The 27,637-nt window shown below is 46.1% G+C and overlaps 1 protein-coding gene across 1 annotated transcript in view; it reads right to left on the reverse strand.

Moving 5' to 3' along the window:
• Positions 1-1,572: 1,572 nt before the first annotated feature.
• NDRG2 (NDRG family member 2) overlaps positions 1,573-27,637 on the reverse strand; it is a 38,603-nt gene continuing 12,538 nt past the window's right edge. The window contains exons 4-16 of the mRNA XM_066631152.1: positions 25,186-25,291; positions 22,855-22,975; positions 22,688-22,750; positions 21,066-21,126; positions 19,309-19,455; positions 17,198-17,200; positions 15,630-15,733; positions 13,561-13,605; positions 9,757-9,808; positions 9,548-9,595; positions 8,651-8,686; positions 6,430-6,481; positions 1,573-3,562 (exon numbers count right to left, since the gene is read on the reverse strand). Of these exons, the coding sequence (XP_066487249.1) occupies positions 3,402-3,562; positions 6,430-6,481; positions 8,651-8,686; positions 9,548-9,595; positions 9,757-9,808; positions 13,561-13,605; positions 15,630-15,733; positions 17,198-17,200; positions 19,309-19,455; positions 21,066-21,126; positions 22,688-22,750; positions 22,855-22,975; positions 25,186-25,291 (999 nt within the window). The 3' untranslated portion in view covers positions 1,573-3,401. The remainder of the gene's footprint in view (positions 3,563-6,429; positions 6,482-8,650; positions 8,687-9,547; positions 9,596-9,756; positions 9,809-13,560; positions 13,606-15,629; positions 15,734-17,197; positions 17,201-19,308; positions 19,456-21,065; positions 21,127-22,687; positions 22,751-22,854; positions 22,976-25,185; positions 25,292-27,637) is intronic.

The following is a 27,637-nucleotide window of genomic DNA, read 5'->3' on the forward strand; positions in this document are numbered from 1 at the left end:
GCGACAGGACCCAAATTCAGTTTACAGTGAAAACATTGGACACAGTCACATGGCCTGTGGCTGGGATGAGGGCCCAGGCTTTTGCACAGACAGGTTGAAAAACTTCCCCATTCCACCAAGATGGATACTCCTTTTGTTCTGCAGACTAACAATGAAAGGCTTTGATCCTTTTTTGGGGCAAGGGAAAGGGGGACTTTGGCAGCCGATGTGGCCTTTTGGACATGGAACTGCTTCTTGGCACAAGATGGCAGAGGAAAAAGATTTACACTTTTTGGCTGATGGTAAAAGGTCAACCCCGCTGGGAGGAAGGCTTGGGTGAAAAACAGATCTGTAAGGGGAATTCTGTCCACAGAGTTTTGAAAAGCCCGTCCATGATACATGTGCAACAACCATTTTTTTTTTAACACAAAGCAGTTATCCCTTCATGTACATCAGAGCTGAACCTTGCACTATGCCAAATGCTGGTCAAATCTGGGACTGTACCATTTCGGGGGGGGGGGGAAGAGAGGAGAAGAATCTTCCCTTTGAAGGCTCAGAAACAAAATAAAAAAAAAACCCCTGCAGATCGTAAATGAACACAACAGAAAGACATTTATTGTAGTCCTTCTCTCTGGTGACCTTGTTTGCAACAGGCAGGGAACTTTTATTTAATGTGCAGGAACATTAAAAAACAGAAAAAAAATAGATCATCACACCCACACAACAATCCAGAATATTCCCACCTTAGTCTATCACTAAGTTTGGCAGGGCCAAACCAAAAGTGTCAGAGTTTGTTTTGCTAATTAGCCACACTGCAGGCCACTTTGAAAAGGAGGAAGTGATGCTCCGGGAGAGGATGTTTCAAACCCATCTGAATAGTACCCTCCCTCCCAGCTGCTTTTAGCTAGCTGAAAGTGTGGGGGGGGGGGGGGAGGGAGAGGCATTTTCCCCCTCTGTGGCTAATAGCTGCTTGTGTTGGGAGGTGAAACTATGTTTGGCTCTCATTCTCTGTAAATGGATAGATAGTAAATATTAGCCTGTCAGATTTGTTGAAAAATGTGGTAGAGACCTTGATATTTTCACCCTTTGAAGGTAAGTCTATTGGCAAAGTAAGGGTTCTAAACTCAAATTAACAGTTGCCATGAATAATATTAAATGACTTGGTCCAGAACCAAAGGAAGGTGTTTTTTTTTTGTTAGACATATGGTCATATAGCTAGGGAGAATGGGAACAGGACCTTTGAGTTCCTTGGAAGGAGAGTGGATCCTGGAGCCACCATAGTTTAGTGTGGTGACTAAGATAGGATGCGCTGCTGGAAAAGTCCCTGGCTCAACTTTCATCTCAGCCTTAAGTTTGCTGAGAGATGTTAAGCTCTTTCAGTTGCTCATCTGCAGAATGGGACTAAGAACACAGATTGACCTTGAAGGGTTGTTGTGAGGGTTTTGCTTTCCTTGTGGCATCTGATTTGCCAATGCAAGAAGACAAAACATTGAAGGTGATTACCTGATTTGTCCAATCAGACGCTGATTGGTGTCTGTTGTATGAACACCACCCACCCACCCCACTCCCAGCCACAAGAAAAGAAGCAAAAACTCATTCCTCTAGAGACTTTATTGTTAAGAGTCAGGATTCACCATCAACTGCTCTGGGGGAAAAAAAAAAACAGAGCTCGCACATTCTCAAATACAACAGGATCCCATTACATGCGGGAGTTAAAATTCCAGCTGGAATCCATTTCAAACAATGCCCCTTTATATAGGCAGCTGAGCCATTTACCCCCAGCGCCAATCAGGTTAAAGGAATAAGTAAAGCGAATTTCTAATTGGACCATCATGTTTTAGTGTGGGAGTGTTCCAGCTTTCAGGTCACACAGAACCCTTTGCTCTACAGCTTGGTGAAGTAAGTATTCTGTGTCACTCAAAAGTTTACATACTGCTTACCCTCACTATAGTTGATCCAAAGAAAATATTTTACCTTATTTATTCTGGATTCCTTATTCTGCTGTGAGATCAACATAGCAAACTCAATCTGTACAATTAGGTTTTTTTTTAACACAGCCAATAACATTCAAAGAACTGGTACAGTTGGAATTCCGTTAACAGAATAAGCTGATGCAAAGTCCACCCTCCATGGCGCCACAAGAGCCCTGCTCAAAGCCAGCAGCTGGAACCTACTACAGTCAGTGCTTGTTGCAAAAAAAAAATGCACAGCCAATGACAATTCTGGAGTCTCCTCCACTCGTCTCATTACACACAGCCAGGAGAATCATCACCTACTGCCAATCTGTGCCTGGCACAGTTGCAATAATGGAATCTGGCTCAAGCCCCCTGCCACCCCAGCATTCCCCTGCAACATACCAAGAGGAATAATCCCGCCCGCCCCCCATTTCAGCCTCACCCAGCTTCCCAAATGCCCCTTAACCGCCAAAATTGTTCTCTGTCCTAGCGGGAACTGTACATGCAAACCACAAAGCAGCTATCATCTACAAAGGATTAGTTTTAAGGTGTGGGGGGTGGGTGGGAGAGGGGGGAATGGAGAAGGAAAGAGAATGGATAAGAAATGCAGCTTTTGGGCAGAGAGAGGTGTATGTATGTGGGGACGTGTGGATGCAAAATAAAAGGCTGCGCTTCTCATAAAGCGAGAGTGGAGAAGAAAATCCAAGCCCTGAAAAGGAATTCAAACATTCCAGGGCAAACTGGATGGGTGGCTGGGAGACTCAGGAGATGAAACCACAGGAGGAAAGATCAGGTTGAGGGAACAGGGTCATGGGGACAAAAATGTGACTCCCCTGCTAGAGGAGCACTACATTGGCATGACAGCAGCAACACAAGCCCTTATGGGGGACGTGCATCTTTCTTGTGAGGTCCTGCTTTTGTCCATATACATGCTGGAAGGAGCGGAGAGCGCTAGCAAGACCATTCGATGCCCGTCCAGGTGACTCCAAGAACATTTCTCACTCAGAAATCAGGGGGCAGGACACTAGTTAGTGATGATTTAGACAGGAAGAAACCCATAATCCAGACCTCCCTTATTAAGGAAACTAACGTGTACAAGGTGATGGATGACAAAGGAGAAATTCAAAACAGGTGCTAACAGTTTTAGAAAGTATATGAGTATTCCATCCATATTTCCTTAGGTGCTGAGGGACATTAAGGAAATGGGGGGGGCGAGGCTAGATTTAGGTAAAGGGAGGGAATGGGGGATTGGCAAGGGAGGTGTGTATGTGTTGGGTGAGAAGGAAAGGACAGGGGGAGTTAATGTTTGTTTTAAAAAGAGTAAAACTGCATCCCATCTGGGCCTCCCTGGACATTTAGTACCGTTAGGGGAGATCGTCACATGGCCCAGTGGCCGGAGTGCATTGTGGGATAGCAGAAGAAGTCCTGTTCAGAGGTGGGAGGCGGTCTCGTCCCCTGGCTTGGCGCTCAGCAGGACACCTCCATGGTGGGGGCAGGCGGCTGCGGTGCCCCGGCCTCGCTGCTCTGGGACAGGGTGCGTGAGCGGGATCGGTTCCCGTCCCCCGAGGCTGCACTTGACAGAGAGGCGGTGCGTGAGCGGGACAGGCGCGTCATGCAGGATGAGGCCACTGTGGGAGGAAAAGAGGGAGAGAGAAAGGCGGAGTCAGACAAGGCTCTGGTCTCTGAGGAACCGTCTACCCAAGGCAATGCTCAGAGTCTGGCGAGGGAAGGGGTGAGCAGGTCAACAAACAGCAGCACTAGGCAAGCTCAGCAATGGTCCCAGCTTTGCCCCACCATTTGGAGTGAAAAATGGAGACCTGCAACCAGGGGCGAATCCAGTGTTTGTATTGGGGAGGCCATGAGCACTACCTTAACCCGAGAGCCCAGGTCAAGCCCTGCCCAGGCGGGTAGACCTGGACTCCCTACTGAACTTTGGCCTCCATGGCCAAGGTTTGCTACGTGGGTTGACTTGGGCTCCCACCTGGACTTGAAGCCCAGATCTACCTGCTGGGTAAACCTAGGTTCCTGGTTGAATTGGACGGTTTCCTGGGCGGATAGATTTGGGCTCGCAATCCACCTCTTCTAGGTGGGTAGACTTGGGCTCCCAGCCATGCTTGGACTGTTTCCCGTCCCGGTAGGTGCTATTCCCCTCTGGCGTCGGTTTGGGGGGGGGCACACACCCATGGCCTATTCTTGGATCCACCCCTGCCTGGAACTACTAGGGAAATGTTTAAGGTTGTCAATTCATGTTTTACAAGGCTCTTTCCATACCGCATCACCTTTGGGTGTGCATTGAAAGCCACAGAGCTAGTAAATGGAACTGAACACTGAAGGGGGCTGGGGGGAGGAGGAGGATCTACATGATCCTCTGTAGAAGACTATGTAGATATGGCTCTCTTCTGCATATGCAGAGTGCCCCAGAACAAGGATCATGCTGCTAGGTTTCTAGTCCTCATGGAATGTAAGGATACTTGAGGACACTTTAAAGCAGGGGTCTCCAAATCCCGGCCCGGGGGCCAGATGCGGCCTGCAACAAGCCTCTATCCGGCTCACGGCCAGCCTCTTGCCCACTCAACTGTACGTGACCAGAGCTGTGCTTTGGTTGTGTATGGAAGGTGTTCTGAGGGCCAGACAGGTTGAATGAATGACCCCATTCATTCATTTATTCACTCATCTAAATTCCATGTACGTGACCAGAGCTGTGCTTTGGTTGTGTATGGAAGGTGTTCTGAGGGCCAGACAGGTTGAATGAATGACCCCATTCATTCATTTATTCACTCATCTAAATTCCATCTCTAATTTATCTATTTAAATTTTAAATAGATTTAAATTCCATCTCTAATTTATCTATTTAAATTTTATATAAAATTTAAATTTTATATTTAAATTTTTTTTCCTCAACACCATGCCAGATATTTGATGCATCCCTCTGGCCAAAATGTTTGGAGACCCTTGCTTTAAAGCAACGCGTATTAGGGACCCTGTCACCTGCAACTTGCATCATTAAGCCTATAATCAGGGCCTGCCATCATGCTTCCCACCCCATAGCTCTTTACTTATCCCTCTCTCCCTTGAAAACTCCCCCAAATGGTCATAGATGCAACTATGATCACCTCTTATCCTGCCTCAAACTGTTTTTCAAAACTTTGCAATATTGTATTCAGGATTAAGCCGAATTAATAACGTTTGTATGCAATTACAAGGACGTTAGCACACAATGTTAATAATGTGAACAATTTCATTTTGGAATGAAAACCTAGGGTTTCCATGGTGCACAACTGAGAAGTTGCTGGCAGCCCCTGGATAATATTATGCAAGTGTCTGTCATCAGCCCTCTTAGGGGCACACAACAGAAATCCAAATAAAGCAAATTCTGCTGTCTCACCAACATTGCAAAAAGCTAATATTATGCAAGTGTCTATCATTAGCCCTCTTAGGGGCACACAACAGAAATCCAAGTCAAGCAAATTCTGCTATCTCACCAACACTGCAAAAAGCTTGGTGTTTTAATGGTGGGTTGTGTGTATTGGAGCACACAGGAGTGAAGGAGCAACCAGGATTGGGGGGGGGAGTGTGTGTGATGGTAAGAAGACATATTGGTGGAGGTAGGCCAAGTGATTGTTGGGGAATTGGGGAGCAATACTATAGAAGGTACCTGACCCCATACTCAGTTTCTTGTCCAGTACATGAGGGACTGAGGAGAAATAGGAGAGGATACCTCAGTCTAGAGTGGGAGGGGGGAACCCAAACACCCTCTGGGGATGAATATTTACCACTGGCTGTTATTTTTCAGCAGCAGAGGCAGAACTGTCTCAAGCTTTTGGGGCCCTGAGGTACCTTGACTTCAGAGGGACCTTTAACTATTGTGAGAAGGAGGTAGAAGCCAGTCTTAGGGGTCTGAGCCAGTGTGCAGACCCCTCCCTCTTCTGAGGAGCAATGTGCCTGCATCGTGATATTGTCCTTAGATGCTCAGCAATGATGTCACAAATTATCTCTGACCTTCTGGGTTGCTGTGCTCTGTGCTGTGCACAGCTCAGCTCGGAGCTGCATGGCCACAGAACTGTGGTGGAGGCATGGCTGACAAAAGATGGAGGGGATTAGGGGTATGAATAGGGAAAACACCTCAGAGTCCTTTGGACAACTGCAAAGGATTCTGGGGCACACTCCAAGGGAGCGCACAGTCCAGCCAGGTGAAAACATGGATCATTGCCTCCAACAGCCCAGACCCCACACCAAACAAGAATCAAGACAGCACTGCTTGCTGTTGGCCGACAGATCTCGTAACAAGTCAGGGTCCCATTCATTGCTGAATCCCACATGCTTTAAATGGAGAATTGGGCTTAATATTCTCAGAAAGCCACACATTTGGAGGGGCTGGTATTCTATGAAACCTCTATTCTGGCTCTCCATGAAACAGGGGGCCCAACTTTCTCACTAAAGCATAGCTAATGGGGGATGCAGAGTGGAATGTGGGAGACCAAGATTCAATACTCACTGTATCCCATGCCTTGCACAAAGTACTTGAAGGCCTCAGTCAGTTTCCCAGGCTGAAGAATCGAAGAGAAGAAAGAGAGGGAGAGAAAGTTATGTTGGAGGAGCCAATTTCAATGTGCAAAGGCAAACTTCAACTGGTGGTGCTAAGAGTTGAGGATCTACTTTTTGTATTTGGTTCTGAATAGTTATTGTAATGGAGAGCAAAAACATTATTAAATATGCCTTAGCGTTTTGCAGTAAGTGAACAGGAGCTTTTGCTCATTAAATTTTATTTCATTTTTAATTAAATATGTTTATGGAATTATTTGTGGATTAAGTTCTTCTTTATAGCTTTTGTCAAAACTATAAAGACTGATAAACATTCAGGCACTGAAAACAATGTCCCTGAGATCTGAAAGTCACAGAAGATCTAATTCATTATGTGTAGAGATGGTTTAGATGTTCTTTATGCTCAGGGGTTAAGGCTGAGAATTACTCAGGGTGGTTGGTATTTATCTTTCAAATCATCTTGCAGGTTCAATTTAGGGCCTAACTATATCATGTAGAAATGCCTGTAATAGACGCCCAGCGGCCAACTTGTTTCACCGCAAAGTATCATGGGAAGGAGGTGACTTGGAACAGAGACATGAGAGAGTGCATAATCCTCTTGCTGCTGTCTGATTCTCCTCTCCATTCCAGTCACTTCTCCCTCTGCGGCTTTCCAAAATGCATGCTTTCAAGCACAAATGTGTGGTCTAAAGGCTCGGGAGTGGAGAAACAGAAGGCAAGAAAGAGTTAGGCACTTTCTTTCATCATCCCCCCCCCCCCATGGTTTCTTCATTTCAAGTAATCCCTTCCCAAAGCAGCTTTTCTCATCATTAAAAAAAAAAAAAAGACTTTCAAGCTTTCATTTGCATGCAGCATTTACTTAGGCCCCAAATGAAATTACCCGATACTCGCTTCAAGATCTCAAAAAAAAGTACCTATTATTGAGTAGTGGCCCAATTGTAACATCTTCTTACAACAGTGGAAGTTGCCATCTATTGTAAATGGTGCGCCACTGCCGAGCGCGCGAGGGCTGGCAGTGAAAGTGGCTGGCAGTGGAAATGGCTTCCTGTCCAGGGCACACTGGATGAAATAAGTCAGTGTAAAGGGACTGTCATGGATGGGAGGAGGACTGGGGGAGCTTTGGGGCCCCGAGGGGGTGGATCCCCCTATCTGTGATTTTCCAGCCTGCCTTGCCCTTCTTTTCTTCTCAGACTTATGCCAGCTGCAAAGCTGGTGTGGGTCTGACCCAAAGACAGCCAGGAAGCCTACCCAGAGGTAAGTAGAATGGGTTTTACTTATCTTTGGTTTAGCCTTCTGGTTGTCCCCTTCACTAGAGCATACAGTGTGTGCTTCACTGGTGTGGCTGAACACTATAGCATGGTGGGGGACAGTACTGGGCTATTAGACTTTTGGAGAGCAGACCATATTGGGGTGGGCAGGCTTAAATGGATCCTTATGCAATAATTTACAGCTGGTCCTTGGTATCTGCAAGGGATCAGTTCCCAGACCTTACGTAGATACCAATATCTGCAGATAATGGAATCTATGGGGAGGGCCTTCTGGATCTCCCAGACACAACTGGAAATGCCCTCTGCTCGCATCTTAGAGGTGTTCGGAGGCACAGGGAAGTGGTGTTCTGAGGCACTCAGCCTTCCCACACCTCAGAAAGCCTCCCGAAGGTGTTTTTAGATTGTGAGCCCTTTTGGGACAGGGAGCCATTAGATATTTGATTTTCTCTGTAAACCGCTTTGTGAACTTTTTGTTGAAAAGCGGTATATAAATACTGTTGTTGTTGTTGTTGTTGTTGTAAGTAACACCTGGTTTTTACCAAACTGCGTCCTTGAGGCCCTCCAGATGTGGGGTTGGCAACTCCCGAATCTGTAGTGCTAAACCCGTGGAAAAGGAGAGCCAACTGTACATTTTTAAATACATATACTGCTCAGTAGTGTACTTGGCTCAATATTCCATTCATGCTTCAGATAAGGCTGGGTTGGAATTTGAACCTAGGTTCCTGGAAGATGGGAGGAAACAAGGAAAAATGCGAGCCATCCACTGAGGGGAGAAGGTTCAGAAGTGACCACCATTGAAGCTACTTGGCTCTGGAGTTACCTTCCGCACACCCACTTGAGAACACACATAAGCTATTCCTCACCAAGCCGTCCCTCAGAGCCCCAGCTCATGTCTGTTTATCTCACCTGGGTCAGCTGTGGCTGTCCTCCTGAATCTGCCATCTGAAAGATACGAACAGAACTTTAAATGGGCAGGCCCTGCAGACAGCGTGTGACAGGAAGATATGGAGAGAGGAGTTGGGCCTTATCTCTAGCTGCAGCATAGGATGAAGCTGCGCTGAGTGTGATGAAATGATGAAATATGTAATGAGGGGTATGATCTGAGGCTAGAATTTAGAGGGAGCACTTTTGCAAAATGTACTCCCCAAAATCCCTAAAGCAATGGTTCCCAAACATGGTTCCCCAGCTTGCCATGGAAACCAGCCAGGAAATTCTAGTGAAGAACCCGCTGCCCTATACAATGTATAGGGTTGTAGCCCTAATGATGAGCTGCAGCCAATGACCCAGTAGGTCAAGGGAGCCACCAGTTGAAAAAGTTTGGGAACTACTGCCCAAAAGTAAGAATCAAAAACAAAGAAGTTTGTCAAAGATTTGGTGCTGCTTGAGGTGGGCTAGGCTGTAAATAAGTCAGTTAAAAAAAAACAGGGAGCAATTAGGTGTGAAGTACAGTTAGAAAGATGGGCTGGGCAAAGAGAGGGGGAAAACTGAAGCCCTTCCCAGGTGTTCTAGTGGTGCTAAGGAAGGGGCACTCAAGCTCTCCCACCCCCCCCCCAGCCACAAAAGCATTTCTTCAGGGGCTCCCACATCATCACATTGATCTCTGAGGAAGCCCAAACATGGATGGGGAGGGCAGGACAAAGCTATAATTCTGGTTGAGCAACTCAAGCTCCTGCTGCCTGCTTTGGAGGGTTTCAGCCCGTAGTGACCCTGGGAGTCCATGGGCCCTCGATCCACACCAGACCTGTAACATCACCCTTGGCGCTGAAAGCTGTGTGTAAAGGGTTCTCGAGAGCAATTGCTTACCTTAAGGAAAGAAGTCTGAGTGGGGTCCAGTTTGGAATTACACTCCACCTGGCAGGAGAGACAGACAATGTGAGGACAAAGAGCAGGGCCAAAGGGGAGACTGAGAATTCCAGCCTTCAGCATAAGAGCAAAGGACTGAAGACCCAGAAGCTGAATATGCTGTTGGTGCTGCAGAGCTTTAAAAAAGAGAGGCAGACACCGTCACTCACCACTGCATCTTCATGAGGAGCCTGATCTCCTACTACCAGCATCACAGGGCACCTGGCAACATGGACAAAATGACCAAAGGTCAAAACTTTTCTTAAGCTGAAATGTGACTTATTTGGGATTTACTTCTGAGTACAGCAACTTTAGGGCTGGGGTCTCGGAGCCTGGCTACACATTATACTTGCGATGTGAAAGCAGCCCCACACTGTGAAAGCTCTGCCTGGTGAAAATGCCAAGGCTCCCCTGCCACCAGGGACAGAAAGGTGGGACATGAAGCTTCCTAGGTGACCTTGGGCCAGTCACTATCTCTCAGCCTCACCTACCTCGCAGGGTTGTTGGACAAAAGGAGGGGATGAACTATGTACAGCACATTGAACTCTTTGGAGGAAGGGCAGGATAAAAATGTGAACAATAAATAAATAAAATCCACACCCACAGTGAAGGAAGAGCACTGGAAACCATCCACAATTCATCTTCCTTTTTCCTTAGTGGCTGATTTTCCTTAGGTGTTGGGAGGGAGACAAGCAGGGGAAAAGCCACTCGAAAGACAGAGAAAGGGAAATAAACAAAGGAGAAAGGCAGTCAGCAGCTCCTCCTCCAGCAGCATGTGATTTCTGAGCCTTCTGGCTTTCTCTGTTGGTGGGAGAGACTTCAGAATTCTCAGTAAGACCCACATTGCATATAACCATGCTCTCGGGCCAACACAGCTTCTCTTCCCAACCTCACCATCAGATCCACTGAAGCAGACCCAAGATTTGTCCTTACAGGACAATGACTGAGAATGAGCAGGCCCTGACTTTTCCGATTTGTCACTCTATAGGGCAGGATTCTCAGAAACTTCTCAGCTGTCTCCTGATCTCAGGTTTCCGTGGGGGGGGGGGGAGTGACAGCAGGATGCTTTCTTGGAATCCTCTCCACTGAGGACCAACTAGACAAGAAGTTTGTTTTCTCCTATTTGTTTCTGGGTTTCCCCTCTTAAATGCCAGAAGTGGCTGGGTGGGGGGGGGGAGAGAGAGGTTGAACTGGATCAGGACTGGGACATGGAAGTAAAGGCTCCCCACACCCCGGTTGCTATTTACCCCAGGAGGGAAGCTTCCATTGGTGCCAACAAGAAACAGCAACTGCAGGGAGGCCTGATACAGATCAGGACCATGGCAAGGCAAAGGGTCAAAGCTCCCCTCTTACCATGGGCCCAATCCAGATCACCCATGTAGCTTATATTTAGGGAAAGGAAGACACACAAGTTGAAGGCAAGTGTCTCCTACAGTATGGCCCAGAGCAAGTAAAGGAAAAGTCAGGGTTGGTCTATCATGTGCGCTTATCATGAAAGGTCACCTGGCAACATCCCTCATTATTGTCTGTGGCATCAGCTAAAGCCCAGCCCTTTTGCTCGGACCAGGAGAGCTTTCTGAGGTTGCTTAATAATCTCAGCCTACTCCTGGAGCAGCCCAACCTAACAGCCAGTGCCTGGGACATCACTATTCAAGGAGGACCTGCTACTCTGAATAAAAATGTCCAGGGAGGAGGAACTCAGCTGCTCCCCCAAACTTTGGGGTGACAGGGCTAGGGCAAACATGCCTCACCAAGAATTGTTCCAGCTGCAGCCCCATCTCTTTCCATTCACTTTCAGAGCATTCTGAAAAGCATTCCATTCACAAGAGCCTGCAACTGGGGAAACCCTTGAGGAAGGAACATTCTCCTCCCAACCTCCACATTCAACCAGATGCCAAGTAGGGAGGGGAAAATTAATAGTTGCCCAAGGCAGCAATATATGTGGAGATTTATTATTTATTTATCCACATTTTTATACCACCCTTCTCCTCCAAGGAGCTCAGGGTGGTGTACACAGTTGGATGAACTTATTCCTCCTTTTGCCCTTACAACAGCCCTGTGAGGTAGGTGAGGCTGAAAGATAGTGACTGGCCCAAGGTCACCCAGGATGACTGAGTGGGGATATGAATCTAGATCTTCCAGGTCTTAATCCAACTCCCAAACCACTATATCAGCAGTTCTCAAACTCTTTGGGAGTAAATCTCCTGGTGCAAGCCTTGGCAGGGGAAGGGTGAAGGCAGGGGCATGATCCCCAGGATCGCACTGCTGCTGGGGGCCAGTGGGTTTTTTTTTACTGACAGGAGACACAGCAGTCTCTAGGAAGTGAGGGTAGCCCCAGAGACCCCTCCACAGGGCCCTCCAAGTCTTAGAATAATAAATAAGTGATCAGAAACCACTTCTGGTTTGCAATTGTGAAATTGGAAGTGATTTCTGATTGCTTATTTTTACTATTTTAAGACTTGGGGAGCCCCATGGAGGGCTCTGTGGGGCTCCCTGCACCTCTGGAGGCTGCTGTGTCACCCTTTAAGTACAACCCCTCCCTTGGCCCATGGGAGCAGTGCAATCCTGGGGATCATGTTGCTCCTTTCCCCCGCCCCTTAAGGGCCCAGGGTCTAAGACTCTCAGGCTGGGGCATCACAAAGGCCCACTACACCATCCTGGAGTCACTCTCTCTCTTTTTTTGTTAATTACTCAACCCAACAGATTGCCCATAGGTCCTGAGAGGAAGGAGAGTACATGGCCAGGAAACTTAGGAAGCTCAGTAGAGGAAAGCTTAAGCATGTTGTCTGACTCCAGTTTTTGGAGGACCTTTCAGGGCACTGGAGTCTTGGGAGTTTTTCATGGTTCTGTCAGCAGGGATCAGTGAAAACAAGAAAGAAACACACAAAAATTGCAGCCAAAGATGGCTTCCATTCAGACACAACCAAAGAAATCTCTATTTTTAGTCTCTCTCTCTCTCTCTCTCTCTCTCTCTCTCTCGTTAGGAGCGTGACTTCTGTCTCCCTCTTGGCACCTCGTGAAGTGATTCACAAGGTCACACCTTTTTATTTTGGATTAATTAATCATGCAAGCAAGTCCCTGAGGTTTTGGGGTGAAAAAAATTGATTTGAAAAATGGAACAGACTTGCATCTAATTAATCCGGCGTAAGATTAATTAGGATAAGAAATCAGGAAGCAGAGATATATAGGAGACTATGCTGCAGTTAAAAAAAAAGAAACAACCCCCAAAGCCTTCTGCTTTTCCTTCTAGAGAGTGTTAATTACTTACATTGGGTTTCTAACTTGGAAATGCCACCCTTTATGTAAAGGCTTGCCAATTTTTCAACTAGCCACTGTTCCTATGCCTTTAACACCAGCTAAATCCGGAAACATTAGCAGTGATAGTGTTTATCTCTATGCTGTGAAAAGCTTCACCAGCTGATTCTGGCATACCACACTGCTGGTAAAGGGACGAAAACAACCCAGGCTGGTTTTTTTCCCCCCTAGTCAGTTGACAATCTTTTCCTGGACATCTTGCTTAATGCTGGACTAGGGTAAGTGACAAGCATAAACACCACACACACACACACACACAAAGAGATCACTGATGTGCATTAAAATCATCCACACTTTAGTACAGATTAAAGCTGCTGCCCTGAGCTTGAAAGAAGGGTGGGATAAAGATGTGTAATAATTCTCTCTCTTTGGATGGATGGGAGAAAATAATTTGTGGTGGCCACTTTGAAAACTCATCCAGACAGCAGTCACTTATTTTTTCTGCTTGGGCTCCTGTGCCTTTAATAAGTATACAAGAGGCAGGGAATCCACAGGTCTGGAATGGACATGCAAAGACAGGAAAAGCTTCCACAATTGAATATCCACCTGTTAAGAGCATGTGAGCCCAGTCAGAAGTAACGGTGGCAACTGTAGGAAGACAACAATATAATGCTAAGCTAAGAGGATAAAGAAAGATCCATAGGATGGATGGCACTCACTTGAACGTGATGTCTCCTCCGCGCTCCAAGCTCAGGTCTCTGCGGCTGGGTAAAAAGGAGAAGGGAATTGTCAATTTCTTTTAACCTTGTAAATTCAGTTCTTTATACTTCCTGTCCCCCTCCTGCTCCCCTCCATCCCATAACTATGCTCTGCTCCTCTTTCTTCCCCTTTGTATCAGGGTTGCCAACAGCTGAGCTGGAAGGGCGTGCCTGTGCCCTGAACAAGTTTATTGCAGGAACACATTTGACAGTATCCCTGCCTCTCCTCTTAATAGCATGAGCATACCCTTCAAACTCAGGTGTTAACAACCTCCTGGACCATCAAAATTGTGCAGCCAGGCAATCCAAATTTTTCATTCATGAAAACCTAATGCTGCAGCTGGTATGAATTATGCCACACTGGAATTTCTTTTATTTTCTACCATTTATTTTGATCTTAGTAGGTGTGGAAAGGAGCAAAAAGGTTCACAGGCCACTGTAGCTGGTTCTCAACTACTGAAAATCTCATTTTCAGGCAGGAGGCAGGAGGTCTGGTCTAGAGGGCTGAGCCGCCATTTGTCTGAAGATAACATCTGAAGGTCGCCAGTTCGAGGCCACCGGCACCGTGCGACCTTGAAGCAGCTGACAAGCTGAGCCGAGCTATTCCACCTGGTCTGAGCGTGGGAGGATGGAGGCCAGAATGTGCGACCAGCTCAAGAAAGAAACATCTGAATGTTGTGGTTTCTTGAAAGATAGAAACCTTCTTTCAAATTGTAAAAATCCCTACGGGGATTTAAATTGCCTGCCTATATAAACCGCCTTGAATAAAGTCTAAGGAGAAATCTGAGGACCAAGAAAGGCGGTATAGAAATACCTGTATTATTATTATTATTATTATTATTATTATTTGACCAGCCCACTGGCTTTTGACACATCAACAGACGTTGCCCACATTGCCCTTCTAGTATATCTTTGCCATCATAAGGACTAGAAACTTAAAAAAAAAAAGCTATGATTCATGGGCTGTTTCATTTTGTAACCATTTTGTACTTTATCAGAGCAGTTGCTGAATCACAGCAAACACGCAGCCCTGTCTATATCCACCATGCAGTGATTAATGAATTCCAAATGTTTAGATCATCGCTTTTTAACTTGATCGATTCTGTTGGTTCACATTTGAGGACATGGGGCACATTGCCAGAACAAAAAAGTTTGGTGCCTTTTTGCAATGTTGAAGGAGAAGTATACAATTAAATTTACATGTTCCCAATACAAAAGCTGCAAATGGCAGGAACAGTAACTCCTCAAACTGTGAATGTGGCAGAAGAAATGAATTCATTGAATGATCCTGTGAGCCCAAAACAGCCATTCCATTATTATTATTTTATTATTATTTTATTAATTTATACCCCGCCTTTTTGCCCAACGGGCACACAAGGCGGCTTACAACACTTTAAAAAAAATACAACATTAAAAACAATTAACAACGATTTACAATAATTAAAAAATCTAAAAACAAACAAACCCCGTGGATTTTCATATAAAAGCAAGAACGAAAAGCATAGACTGCCTGGGGAAGACTGCCTGGAGATTAACTGTGATTTATTGCTCTGGCAGAAATTTTGCTGCTTCTCTGCATTGGGCATCATTGGATAATCACTCACTCCCGATACAAAGAGGCACCAGAATGAGCCACCCTGAAAGGAGGCTGGCTGTTGCCCCCCCGCCCCCCCAAACTGAGTCATGGTGCTGGGTTTGCCTCCTTCCAATCAGGAGATACACTCAGAACAGAGACTCATATAGAAGCATGGGGGAGGTACCCCTCTGAAGGCAGGTTGTCTTTTTGCTCAGAAAGAAAGAAAGAAAGAAAGAAAGAAAGAAAGAAAGAAAGAAAGAAAGAAAGAAAGAAAGAAAGAAAGAGAACCCTATGCATCAACTGTAAGAAGTTTGGGAAATGCCTGCTGTAGAGGGTAAGGATATCTCCATTTATGAACATTGTGATATTTATGGCCCTGCCCACCCGTTAGTCCGCCACCCTCCTTCAGGTCTTCTGTTAGCATTGTCTTCCCCTCCATCCTGCCTAGACAAACCTGTTGTAGCTGTTCCAGTAGAGCTGGATGTTGGGCAAATTGGTCGCATGACTCAAGATGTCCCGCTGCTGATGCACCAACTCATTGTTCTTGGAAAGCTCCTCCTGCGGAAGACCAGGGAGGGGCATTACTAAGGCATCCTAGCATCACTCTGACCTCTGTAGACTGATCTACCTTCCAAAGCTACCCCATTGTCCATCTAGCAAGTTGTAACTGTGTCTGCGCAACAAACTGATGCTAAAGGCACTAGCAAGTAACTTTCCACTAGGGAAAGCTGATTTCTGCAGATAAGTTAAAGACAAAGAGAGCAGGTGAAGGTTTTTTATTCCTGGTCATTTGACAATCTTCGTATCTTCCCTCAAGCTGAAGTTAAAACTTTCCAGAAATTCAAAAGACTGCAAACAGTGTTGCCACTCCCCTTGCAGGCCTAAACCAGACTGACCTATCAAATCCAAGCTGAATTTTCTTGAGGTGCATAACTGGAGATCAAATCCAACCACACCTTTGGCCCAATCCTATGGGTTGTTTATACCACCTGTGTGCATGGCCTGGCCATCACAAGCCTCTGGGTCTGCATGAAGATGGACAGTCCACCAGTGCAGGTAAAACTGCACAGGGGATGGGAGGGACCTGGGAATGGGTTGAATGGAATGGGGGCAGGGAACGGGGAGGGGGGTGGATAAGGCCTGGGAAGGGGTGGGTTTGACTGTAATGGTGTCCACCAAATCCTAACCCCCATACAAGGAGCAATCCGCCTTCCTGGATCAATGCAGACTTGTGCCAGCTATAGGGCTGCTGGTTGTAGTGCTGGTGCAGCCCAAGTTGACCCATGACAGCTGCTGGGGCTTACCCAAGGAGGCCTCCAGAGGCTGAAACTCCCCCACAGGATATAGCAGCAGCCACATTGGTGCCACTGTATCACTGTGTTGAGAGTTACCAAAGAATGGGCTGCTTGTTTAGAGAGAAAAAAGACAATCTTTCTCATTTTCATCAAATCTGCAAAGGAGGTATTGCTCTGGCCCTTGAGTTTCACTGGTGATTGCTGAAGTAACTGAAGCTGACATTGCGATGGGTCTCTTTTTTCCCTTCAGGACTTCACTAATTCAGATTTTCCACTGTGATTGAATGTCCAGCTTGTAAATACTGTCCAATTGACAGAAACGTGTGGCTCATTCACACAGTGCTAGCAGCACTGGAGCCCAGTTCACTGACCCTGATTGACAGCTGTCCCCTCTGAAGCTCAGAGACTCATTCCATTCCTCTCAAGCCAGGAATTTTTCCGGAGCGCAGAAGCAAGCCATGGACACCTACTGTGAGGAGGGCAAGGTGGCACCCAGAAGGTGCATCTGAGATTGCGTCGAGGGGCAGCGAGTAGGAGAGAGACAATCACCCTGACATATCATGAGCACATGATTAGGAAAGTTCTCTTGGGCAAGCCCAATTGAATGCTATGGAGGCTCCTTGAGAACAGCTGCAGTCATTTCAGTGGGGCTCACAAGGAACCTAATGAGCTTGTAAATTCCTGCAAATTGTGTTCACCCGGAGTTAGAATAGACATGTGTACCTACTGCCTGCATCACATGCTGGCCACAGAAAGCTGCTCACATATGTGGAAAGTAAGCCTTAGCTACAATCATACACACACCTGGGAGTTAGTCTACTGAGTTAAATGAGACTGACTTCTCAGCAAATATCTATAGGATGATTAGACTGCAAACATTCATGGATCTCCCCCCCAAATGGACAAAAAAAATTTTTTTGTACAAATAAAACAGAACAAACACACACATTACAGACTAAAATTACTTACAAACACACAACCTCCTATTCCAGAATACTTCCTCTGTGAGAGGTTCAACACTGCCACATGTTGCTGACCTCCCTGCCCCACATACCACTGCCACACCTCCCTCCTCTCCCCAGCATACCTCCTACTAGATCGAAGATGTTGCATAACTCATCTCTGAGGATGTCGAGCCATTAGCTGAAGCAGAATCAGTGAAGAGATAAATCAGAACGAGTTCAAGAGTGAGATACAGGACTCAGTGGGGTCTGTATGGGAAGGAGGGGTTCATAATGAACAGATAAAGATCTTTGTGATGCTGTGGTCCTCAGCTCCTCATCCAGTGCTTAAATGTAAGTCAGTGCTCAATGTGACTCACCCAGAACTTCAATGCTATGGTTAGGTCCTGAAACATGCAAACCAATCATGAAAAAGGTGCCCGAGAGTGTAGCAGACTTTCTGCTGTTATCCTTTGCCCAGTTCCTTCAGCTAGAGACCAAGAAAGAGCAGGAAATGTAAACTTGGGGACTCAATGGCAAACCTGACCAATGTTTACCACCAGCCCAATCTGATTTGGGGGGAGGGGATCCTGGTGCTTTTCAGTGTGCAACTTCAGTACTAAGCAGTACAGAAACTTTAAAATCGTGAACCATGCATCCATTTTTATTTGCATATTGATGGTGGCTGTGGTGGGTAGGTTGATCTGGGGAGCGGCTAAAGTACAGAGATGACTAGCAAGTGGATGCCATGAGCTGAGGGTTGATGGGCTTTTTAGCCCCTCCTCCCCACAATCCCTCATTTGATGAAATGTGTAGTTGTATTTTCCCCTTCCTCTTTAAGTTTCAGTGCAAAGCCATTTTAAATTTGCAAAAAGTTTCAGTGAATTGATGTATGCAAGTGAACAAAGGCTGATTTTCCTCTCTGAGAAATTTGACAAAAGCATCATCCGAGATGTATGCATTGTACGTATAGGGGCAACCATTTTAGCAGGAGTGCGATAGAAAAAAAAGACAGCTGCCGCATCGCTGGAGAGTAAAACTGCTGAAGCTGCTATAATAGGGAAAGAGTAAGAAAAGAGAGGGTCAGGCAGGCAGAGCAGCATCAGATTCAAGAAGTGTGGTGCAGGAGCATTAACAAAGAAAAAGGCAGATGAAAATGCCCTTTGGGAATTGGCCTGCAAGTCACACCAGCAGGAGATGACAGAGGAGCAGCACCCATTGAGAGCCTGACATAGGTGCTTGAAAAATGACAAAAGGGGTCTCATAGAGCCCTGCAGTAGAAGGTCACCTCTAGTGGAATTCTAATAAAACAATGGTCTGGAATGCAAAAATGAGCTGAACCTTGAACCGGAGCCAAAAAATGAACACCCATTATATAGGGGCTTTGAGAGATCCAACAAAGGTGTTCTCTCTCTGAGAGTTAGAGTGAGAGATTGATTCCAGAATGTTCCTGTGAAAGGGCACATGAGAATGGAATACATGAGGACGCACATTATTATGGAGGCAAAAAATACCCAGTGCTACTCCTGTGGGGTCAAAGGATGCGTAGCAAATGAAGAGCAAAGTGTAGCAAGTTGGGAAAAGATCAGAGGAAGAAAACCAGGCTGGTGATGGATGGAGTAGGAGGAACTGGAGAGAGAGAGAGAGATAAAGAGAAAAAGATGGAACATCAGAAAGAAGAGTGGGCACAGAGTGACAGAACTCCAAAGGCTTTCCGTGGCAGATAAATGTTCTTTTCAGTCCATCAGTTCTGCTGTTCCATGTCTGCTGGCCCAGAATCAACAGTAGTTTGACATTCAATTAATGTATGGGGTTTGTTGATGAATTAGTTGTGTTTGCTGCTGTAATCCATTTAGGGTTTAGACTCAGAACTGGTTGCCAGGCTGCTTCTCCTCACTGAGTACCGATTACACAAACAGGCATCCTTTAGCCTCCTCATCAACATCCTCAGCCTCACCTTGTGAGCGGCCCAGTCCATCCAGCCCTTGGCATTGGGGTCAATGTTGATCAGAACCAAGCCCTCCACAGTGTCTGGGTGCGAGAGCTGTGGGGAGGAAATAATATATGAATCATAAATAATAATTATCAGCGCTATACTCTCTGTATAGGGCTTTCATGTGTTCAAAGGCCTGCCCATATACAGCTTTGGATTTCTACAAGCAGAACAATGAGGCAGGTGAATGCTTGGTGGGGGTTAGAGGACTGGGAAGAGGGAGATAGACTGAACTTCAGATTATGGGCAGAAGATACCAGTTTTGAATGTTTGCCATATAAAAATCTCCCTGCAAATAGGGGAAACACATACCCCCAACACATCTTATATTTTAAGTGAAGAGATTTCTACCCTACCTTTCTCAAGGTGGCTTCCCAACACAATAAACAATACCACAGGTAACACATTAATTTAAACCAGAGGTGGCCAACCTTTCAACTTTTAAAGGTCCAGGAGCCCTAAAGTTGAAAGGTTAGCAACCCGTGATTTCAACAATAGCATAACATTAAATAACGAGCAGCATGAAAAGCCGAAACCATCAATGCCAGGATCTGGAGATCAACAGAAAATTGCAAATGCTTGTTGGAACAAGAGCGTTGTCAACTTCCACTGATCGCAGGGAGCCAAATGTATTTCACATGGCAGGGAGTTCCATAGAACAGGGACCATTGCAGTGAAAGCCATGCCACCAACCAGGCTTCAAAAAGCAGAACAATGAACAAAGTGGATGCTCGGAATTATTAGGAAAGGGATGGCAAATAAAACTGGCAGTATCAACATCGTCATCACATAGCTACGAAGTGGCTATATTTAGCATACTGTGCAACCCCATCTCAGAAAGGACTTTATAGCCCTGGAATATAGCACTGAAAAAGGTAGAGAAATAAAAGGTACTAAAATGATAGGGGCTTGAAGCACTTAAGCAATGGGATTACATGATTTTTAAAAGAGTTAGACAAGTTTACAGAGGGTGCATCTATTAACAACCAATGACAGCACACATCTGAATACCAGATGCTGCGGTGGTGGTGGTGGGGCAAGAGCCTTCATGGCTGGCTTATAGGCTTCCTGGAGTCCCCTGACTGGCAGATATAGGAATTAGGATGCAGCATGGACTTTGGTCTGATCTGACAGGGCTCTCCTGATATTCAGTGGTATTTTGGCCAGGGTGAGAATTGAAGGCAGGGGCATTTTTGGCTCATGGCCCAGTCTGTTAACTACTACGTGGTACTAGCTCTGCTGTGGCATGTATGCTGGACTCGTATTTCCACTGCACACTCCAGCTCACCCCAAATAACCGGTGAGCTGGTGCTTTTCCTGCACCTTTTTAGCCTTCTTGGGACAGGGAGCCATTTCTTAGTTCATTTTGCCGCATAAAGCGATTCTTGTTGAAAAGTGGTCAATAACTATTCTTAAACACAATATTAATATAACAACTACACCACTCTACCGTAGCAGGGCAATGCGATTTGTCTGATTGAACTATCAAGCCCTATTCTGTGGCATGATTTTCACATTACTTTCTGAGGTGTTCCAACCACCACGAGGTGATCTTACCACATCCATCTGGCAGGGTGCATATTTGTTTCATGTGCGCCCCACCCCTGCCCCTCCTTCTGGCAAATGTGGGCTCTGAACCCACGTTTCTCTGGGCCACTTACGCTGTAACGGGCCAGGACGTAGGCACCAGCTCCAACTCCGATTCCAATTATGCTGGTGAAGCTGCGGGAGGGAGGGAAGGAGAGAGGCAAGTTACAAAACACACACAAGAAGCCAGCACTGCCCAACCTCCTTATAAAAGAGGTGTCTTTTATGGTGCTCTGGAGTTGTTATTGTAGCGCCTTATCTCCTGCCTTTGTTAAGTTGCTTTGCATATCCACTTTTTATAGAAAGGTGACTAATAAGATACAGGCTGTAGCTCTTGCATTTCATGGCCTTTTCACCCCACTGTTTACAATTTTTGTTCTCTATACCCGTGTGTGCGTGTGTGTCCTGTAGAAATTGTGGATAACCCTTCCTGCATCTAATTAAGGAGGCTCTCTTGCCCATGAAATGCTTGTGCCACAATAAATCTGTTAGCCCCTTAAAAGGGCCACAAGCCTCTTTTCTTTCTCTCTTTATTTGGGCATTTCCTGTCCCAGACTAGCATGGCTACTTTCCAGAACAATAGCAACACTGGCTAGTGCCCAAGGGGGAGGCTGAATAGGTCAGGATTCTTGGTTTAGGGGACTATAAGAAGGAACATTAGGTTCTGTCTACGGCACCAGCAAGCTAGGACTGGGCGAGAAGCTTCTAGAAGCTGGTCCTAGATTCCACCATACACAAACATCTGCCAAGATTCAGGAAGGAAAAGAAGCACAGTAGAAATGCAGAGGGAAGCTGGGAGCAAGAATGCCTGGATTCTGGCCTCAGTTTCTGGGAATGTTGTGGAGCTGGGGACTTATAAAGTCTATAAGAAAAGCATGGGTCTGGATAGGCAAAGTTGCATCAGTTAAATTACTGGCTGTCCAGCAGCTGTTAAAAAGCACTGAACTTATTTTAAGAAACAAAGTCACAATTTTAGGAGGAGGTCAGTATATAGGGGATGAGAAGATTTCAGGTTTGTGGGATCCACTTTCCCAGACTATCAACCGGGGACAAAACAGGGGCTCAAGAAGTGTACGCCTTTCAAGCTGCACCCCTCAGTATACATCCCTCAGGCTGCACATTTTGATAAACCTGTACATATAAATACAACTCTGCATCTGAGATAGATCAGGTAGCCTACCACAAAATTCTAAAACTGGCCAGCAGTGCTGCACAAAGACCACTCAGAAATGGAGAGATGAGCAATCAGCACAAGGCTAGACAGAGCTGTTTCAAGGGTAGATGTGCTAACCTGTAATTTCACTTGCATCAGTCAATTATTAGCAGTTCAAAGTTCTTGCCAGCTGACCCCATATAACCCTGAAATCTACCAGGGGATCCTGATAGCCCTGGGCTAGCAGGTAGGACTTTTAGGTTTTTATCCTGCCTTTCAGCTGTTGGCCCGATCTCGTCTGATCTTGGAAGCTAAGCAGGGTCAGGCCTGGTTAGTACTTGGATGGGAGACTGCCTGGGAATACTGGGTGCTGTAGGCTTATACCATAGTCTTTCAAGACTGAAGGTTGCCAACCATCTTCTGGTTTGTCTTAATGGAGGCATGGTGAGCAGAAACTGATGTGAGATCACATGGTAACATCATTGGAACCTGATTCCCCTGACTCCAACACACACACACACACACCATCCCACCCTGACTCACTTGACATATTGCAAGATGCAAGGGATCATGTCAGCTAGCTGGTCCAGCGAAGGATACTGATACCTAGGATGGAAGCAGAGAGTGGGGGGCTACATTAGACAGCTGGACTTCGTCCCCATCACACCCTACCATGAGGGTGGGGTGGAAATTGGGGCTGCAAGGCTCACCCCAGAGGGAAGGCCGGGGCACCCTCCTCCATGCCAGGCGCGTCCACATGTATCACCACGAAGTTCTTTATGATCTCTTGCATGTCCTCATAGTGGAAAAGTGTGTCGAAGCACGAATGATCTGGGAGTTGGGGGTGGGGAGACAGAAGAAGGGGGTGTCAGACTACAGAAGGGCAAGAGGCACTGTCATCTGATTGGCAAGGTGCAAATAAAACAGGGGTGGCCCTACCACGAAGTGGACAGGGGTGGCCCTACCACGAAGTGGGTATCAGATGTGTGGGGGCCACTAAAACTCAGTAAATTCTCAGTAGTTGCAGTAGTTTTACACCGGGGGTTAACCAATTAGTTTTACATTGGGAGGCACATTTAGATTTTCTGCCTCAGTCACCAAAATGCCTTCACTTGGCCCCACAAAACAGGGAAGTGTTCAAACAAGCAAGCAAACTTGACTTGGAGATCTGGCACGCAAGGGACACACAGCTCCAAGGGGAAAAGAAACCCTCCAGATTCTTTCAGAACAAGAAATTACTGGTCCTGTTGATTGGGGTGTTCCAGAACAAAACACATGTCAGATTGGAAACATAAAAGAAAAGGAAATGCACATTTTAATCAGAATATGGAGATCCTAATTTCATGATCTGAATTCAAATTTTAGAACTGATGACAGAAAATGTATTTCTTCCCCCCCCCCTTTTTCATACTGAAGTATATTTTTAAGCAGCAATGCATACAACAAAAAATGTAGGGATGAATATCAAACGTCTGTGCACTGCAACATTTGAGCTTTGGCAAACAAAAACATGGTTCTCAAAACGTACTACTCAAGATAACTTCAATGGACCTTGGTCTGTGGAAAGTGTATTAGACACATTGTTTAATTCAGGCTCACAACAACCCTGTGGGGAAGGCCAACCTGGGAAACAGAGAGCAGGGGTACACATTACGCTCTTGGCATAATAGCAGCCCCACCAGGCAAGAGTCTGTTGTTGGGAATTCTCATGCTTTCCACCTTCCCCAGAGTCCAACAGGCAAAGAAAGTAAGAGATGATAGCAAACATAACCACATGAAGGAGGGGAAGATGCTTGCCGGAATCCCCCTGTTCTTTAACTTCTCTGATATCTCTCCTTGGGAGCTAATATTCCTCTCCCTCCCTAGGGCAAATTAGCTGCTAAGCAGGGAGATAAGGGGAGATAAACAAGAGGCAGGGAAAGTCAGCCACAGGTTCCTCCTTTCTTCAGTGTGTTTGTGTGAGAGAGATTTCTATCCCCTCCAGCTTTCAGCTGTCTGTCGAAGGAATTCAGAATGAGTCACAGGCAGATAAGTCATGAAAAGAGCCTAATGATCCTCAGGCAGGCAGACTATGAGGAGCTTAAGGCCACCCAGTGAGTCCACAATGTGAATGTAAGTATCCCCTTTTGGGGGTCACCAATCAATCAAAGATAGAATTCTAAAGTCTTACAAGGCTGCATAACAGGGATTCTTAACTGGCAGTACCCATACCACTTGGCCAGTGGTTCCCAATCTGTGTGCCATGGTGTCCGAGGGTGCCGTCCTGAACTCACAGGGGCAGTGTGGGCTGTCCCCAGTGGCCTCTTCTTCCTGGCTTTCCTGGGCAACACAATCTTGGATTGTGCGAGAATCACATGAGATCTCAAAAGATTCAAGATGGTGGCACCCAAGAGAGTCGGGAAAGTTGCTGCAAAAGAAGAGCACCACGACTGTGGTACTTTTGGGAACCTCTGCCTTTGGGGGTATGGGAACTAAATGGAGGTATGGGCCTTGATCTCTGAACAATTAAAAAAAACGTTGCTAGATTAGATTAGATTAACTATCACCATTATCAGTACAGTAAAAGATGTTCTTTTCCTAGCTATCAATATACTGTATAAAATAAAACCAAGTTACTGCCATCTTTACATTGGTATCTAATAGGACTGGTGATGATGATGACTTCAATGAAGGGGTAAGGGGGAATAGGGACACACTGGGCAAACTATCTTTTGGGGGGGGTCTGTAATTGTAAAAAAGGTTAAGAATCTCTGCTCTATATGAATGCTGGCTCTTATTCCACTTGTGGTGGTAGGAGTTTGTGATAGCACGTGGGGAAGTCACAAAAGAGACACATGTGTCTATGCACACAAATACTTGCATGCATGGGGACTCTTGCTCTCTCCAAAATAAGTTATTTTTGTAGTCTTTCCAGAATTGCAAGATCTTTTTCAAGGTTCTGTGATTTGGACTGTAGGATGACCCATCTAAGTTTTTTCTTGGGGCTGCAGTGATGAGAAAACTCCCAGCCCTCCCCCCACAAGAGGGTGTTCCAGGCTTACGATTTTGTCCCACATCATGGTAGGTGAGGATGGCTGGACGTTTGGGCTTGGGTGTTCCATGGATGGTGATTGTCACAACCCCATAAGGTGTCTCCACTGTGTGTTTCTGAGGAAGGGAAAAAAGAGAAAGAGAGAGAGAGAGAGAGAGAGAGAGGTGAACAAATGAAGGTACAGTACTGTGATGCTAGACTCTAACCTTGGGCAGATACCTGCAGTTGGGTCACAGTGAGCATGTGGGCATGGAGGGATGGATGAGTGAGATCTTGGCAGGAAGCTTGATCCCAGATCTCCATGCATAGATCATGCCTTGTGAATAGAACCGATGGGGGTGCAAGTTGTACACATCCAGGCTTGCTGTGCAAAATGCATAGCCTCAGATCATAGGGACAGGACCTAGGCATGCACATCGTGTGTGTGCATAGCTTCTATGCACAAAGTACATTCTATACAAGGAGACCGGAGGTAGGGCTTGCCAGTGCATGTTCCACGTGCTCAATGTCTCCCAATTGCAGCCACTTTCCCAGGGCTCCTATGGGCCCCATTTGCGCAACATACCCGTCTGGGGAGAGACTAGGGAGCCATACTTCAGGGAGAGGACATATTTTGCATGAGGAAAGACCCAGGCTCAATCCTTGGCTTTTCCATTTAAGAGACCTCAAGGAGCAGGGCTGAGAAAGAAGACCTCTGGGGCTGAGACACAACAGAGAAAGGGGCCAAGTCAGAACATCGTTCAGGGCCATGCCACACATTACTTTTTCCCACCTGATAGACTGCGTATAGGGTGTGCTTAAAAATAAAGGGGGTTGGGGGAGTGAATCAAATCAGAATTATTTTTTAAAAGACAGAAAGAAGATCCCTCCCCTCCCAAGGGGTGCAAACCAACCTGATGGAAAAACAGCCTTGACTGCTGCTGAGCCTTAACCTACTTGATTTTACAAAATCAACAAAGATTTTTTTTCCAGTATGGAGATACATATTATCCTAATGCCTGCTCGTCAAGGGGTGGGTTAAAGAGACAGCTACTGAATGCAGATGAAAAGTTGACAATCTTATCCCTATCCCCCACTCTGATCCTCAATGTTTGAGATTTCACCAGGCATTTGCCTTGTGTTTTTACATCTATTCCATTTCTGCTCAACATTGCATATATGCAACTGGGATCAAATGTGTCTACCTGTGGCCTGGGCAGAAATGGGTTAAAGACTAGACATTTGGTTTCTCTGTTTCTTTTAGATGAAACTGTGATTCTTGAGATGATGAAATTATGTTTCTTGTACACCAGAAACACTGCCCACCAAAATCATCTAGTCGAACTCCTGCAAAATCATCTAGTGTTAACTGCATACATGCAAAACGTTGTTCTCTGTCATGGCTCTAGTAGGGGACACTGGGTAGGCTCAACAAGTACTTCAGTTTTCTACCCTGCAGAAAACTAGTGGAGGCTCTCAAGAGGAAGTAGAAGACAACAGACATACTGAAAACCAGGGCTAAAATCCCATTTTATATGGCAGATTTCAGTTCAGGAATATATCAAGGACTATTACTAAGAAAAATGGTATTATTGAGCATACAGAGAGTGCCCTTTCCTCTAATCTCAAACTGGGATGAGATGGAGTGGCACATATGTCAGGTCCCAACTACACCATATGGTAGGTCAGTGACAGAGCACATGCCCAGTTTCAATCCCTGGCACTTCCAATTAAGGCTGCAAAAGGCAAGCTATGTTGCAACTTTGTCTATGAACCTGAAGAACTCATTGATCAGAGGGTGTGTCTGGCAAGCCTCACACTTGCAATCTTAAAATTTAAACGTGGCTTAGAACTTTCCTGAACAAGTGCAGGATTCAGCGAAGGCAAATGAACCAGCTCCACCTTATTGCCCCTGTGATATGCTCAGAAAAGCATGTGTCAATGTTTCAAACAATCGCAGCCTGTTTTTAATGTTTGGTTTTTCATTCAGTCCATTGTTGATTTTTCCCAGCCCTTCCTGCTCAAGATCTCTCTTGTGGCACACAAGGGAACTCCGTGTGTTCCAAAGCAACCGGAGACATGGGAAAGGTTCCAGGAGGGATCAAACGCCTGACCAGAACCTCAATAACACAGGCAGGTCAGAAAAGGGTGAAAGGTGGAGATGGAAGAGACAGTTCAGGAGAGAAGCTGTGCAGCTGAGGTGCAGGAAGCCTGGCACTGTAAGGCAGGACTGTTGGACCCAAAGGAGATGTTGGGGGTGGATTAGTGGTTAACATTGGTACCACTACAGGCAGCCCACCAACCTAAACACAGCCTGCCTGCCATGCATCATGGCCTGCCAGACACTTGGAAGGTCCTCCAATTTTACAGTCCCAGGCAGGCAGCAAACTCAGGCGCTTACAAAGGCAGCTGTTTGGCTTGGGGAGGTGAATGGTTGTTGCAGATCTCTGAGTGGGTGGCCAGATGGAAAAGAGAACCTGTAC

This window comes from Tiliqua scincoides, chromosome 5 (assembly GCF_035046505.1).
Source record: "Tiliqua scincoides isolate rTilSci1 chromosome 5, rTilSci1.hap2, whole genome shotgun sequence".
NCBI classification, from domain to species: Eukaryota; Metazoa; Chordata; class Lepidosauria; order Squamata; family Scincidae; genus Tiliqua; species Tiliqua scincoides.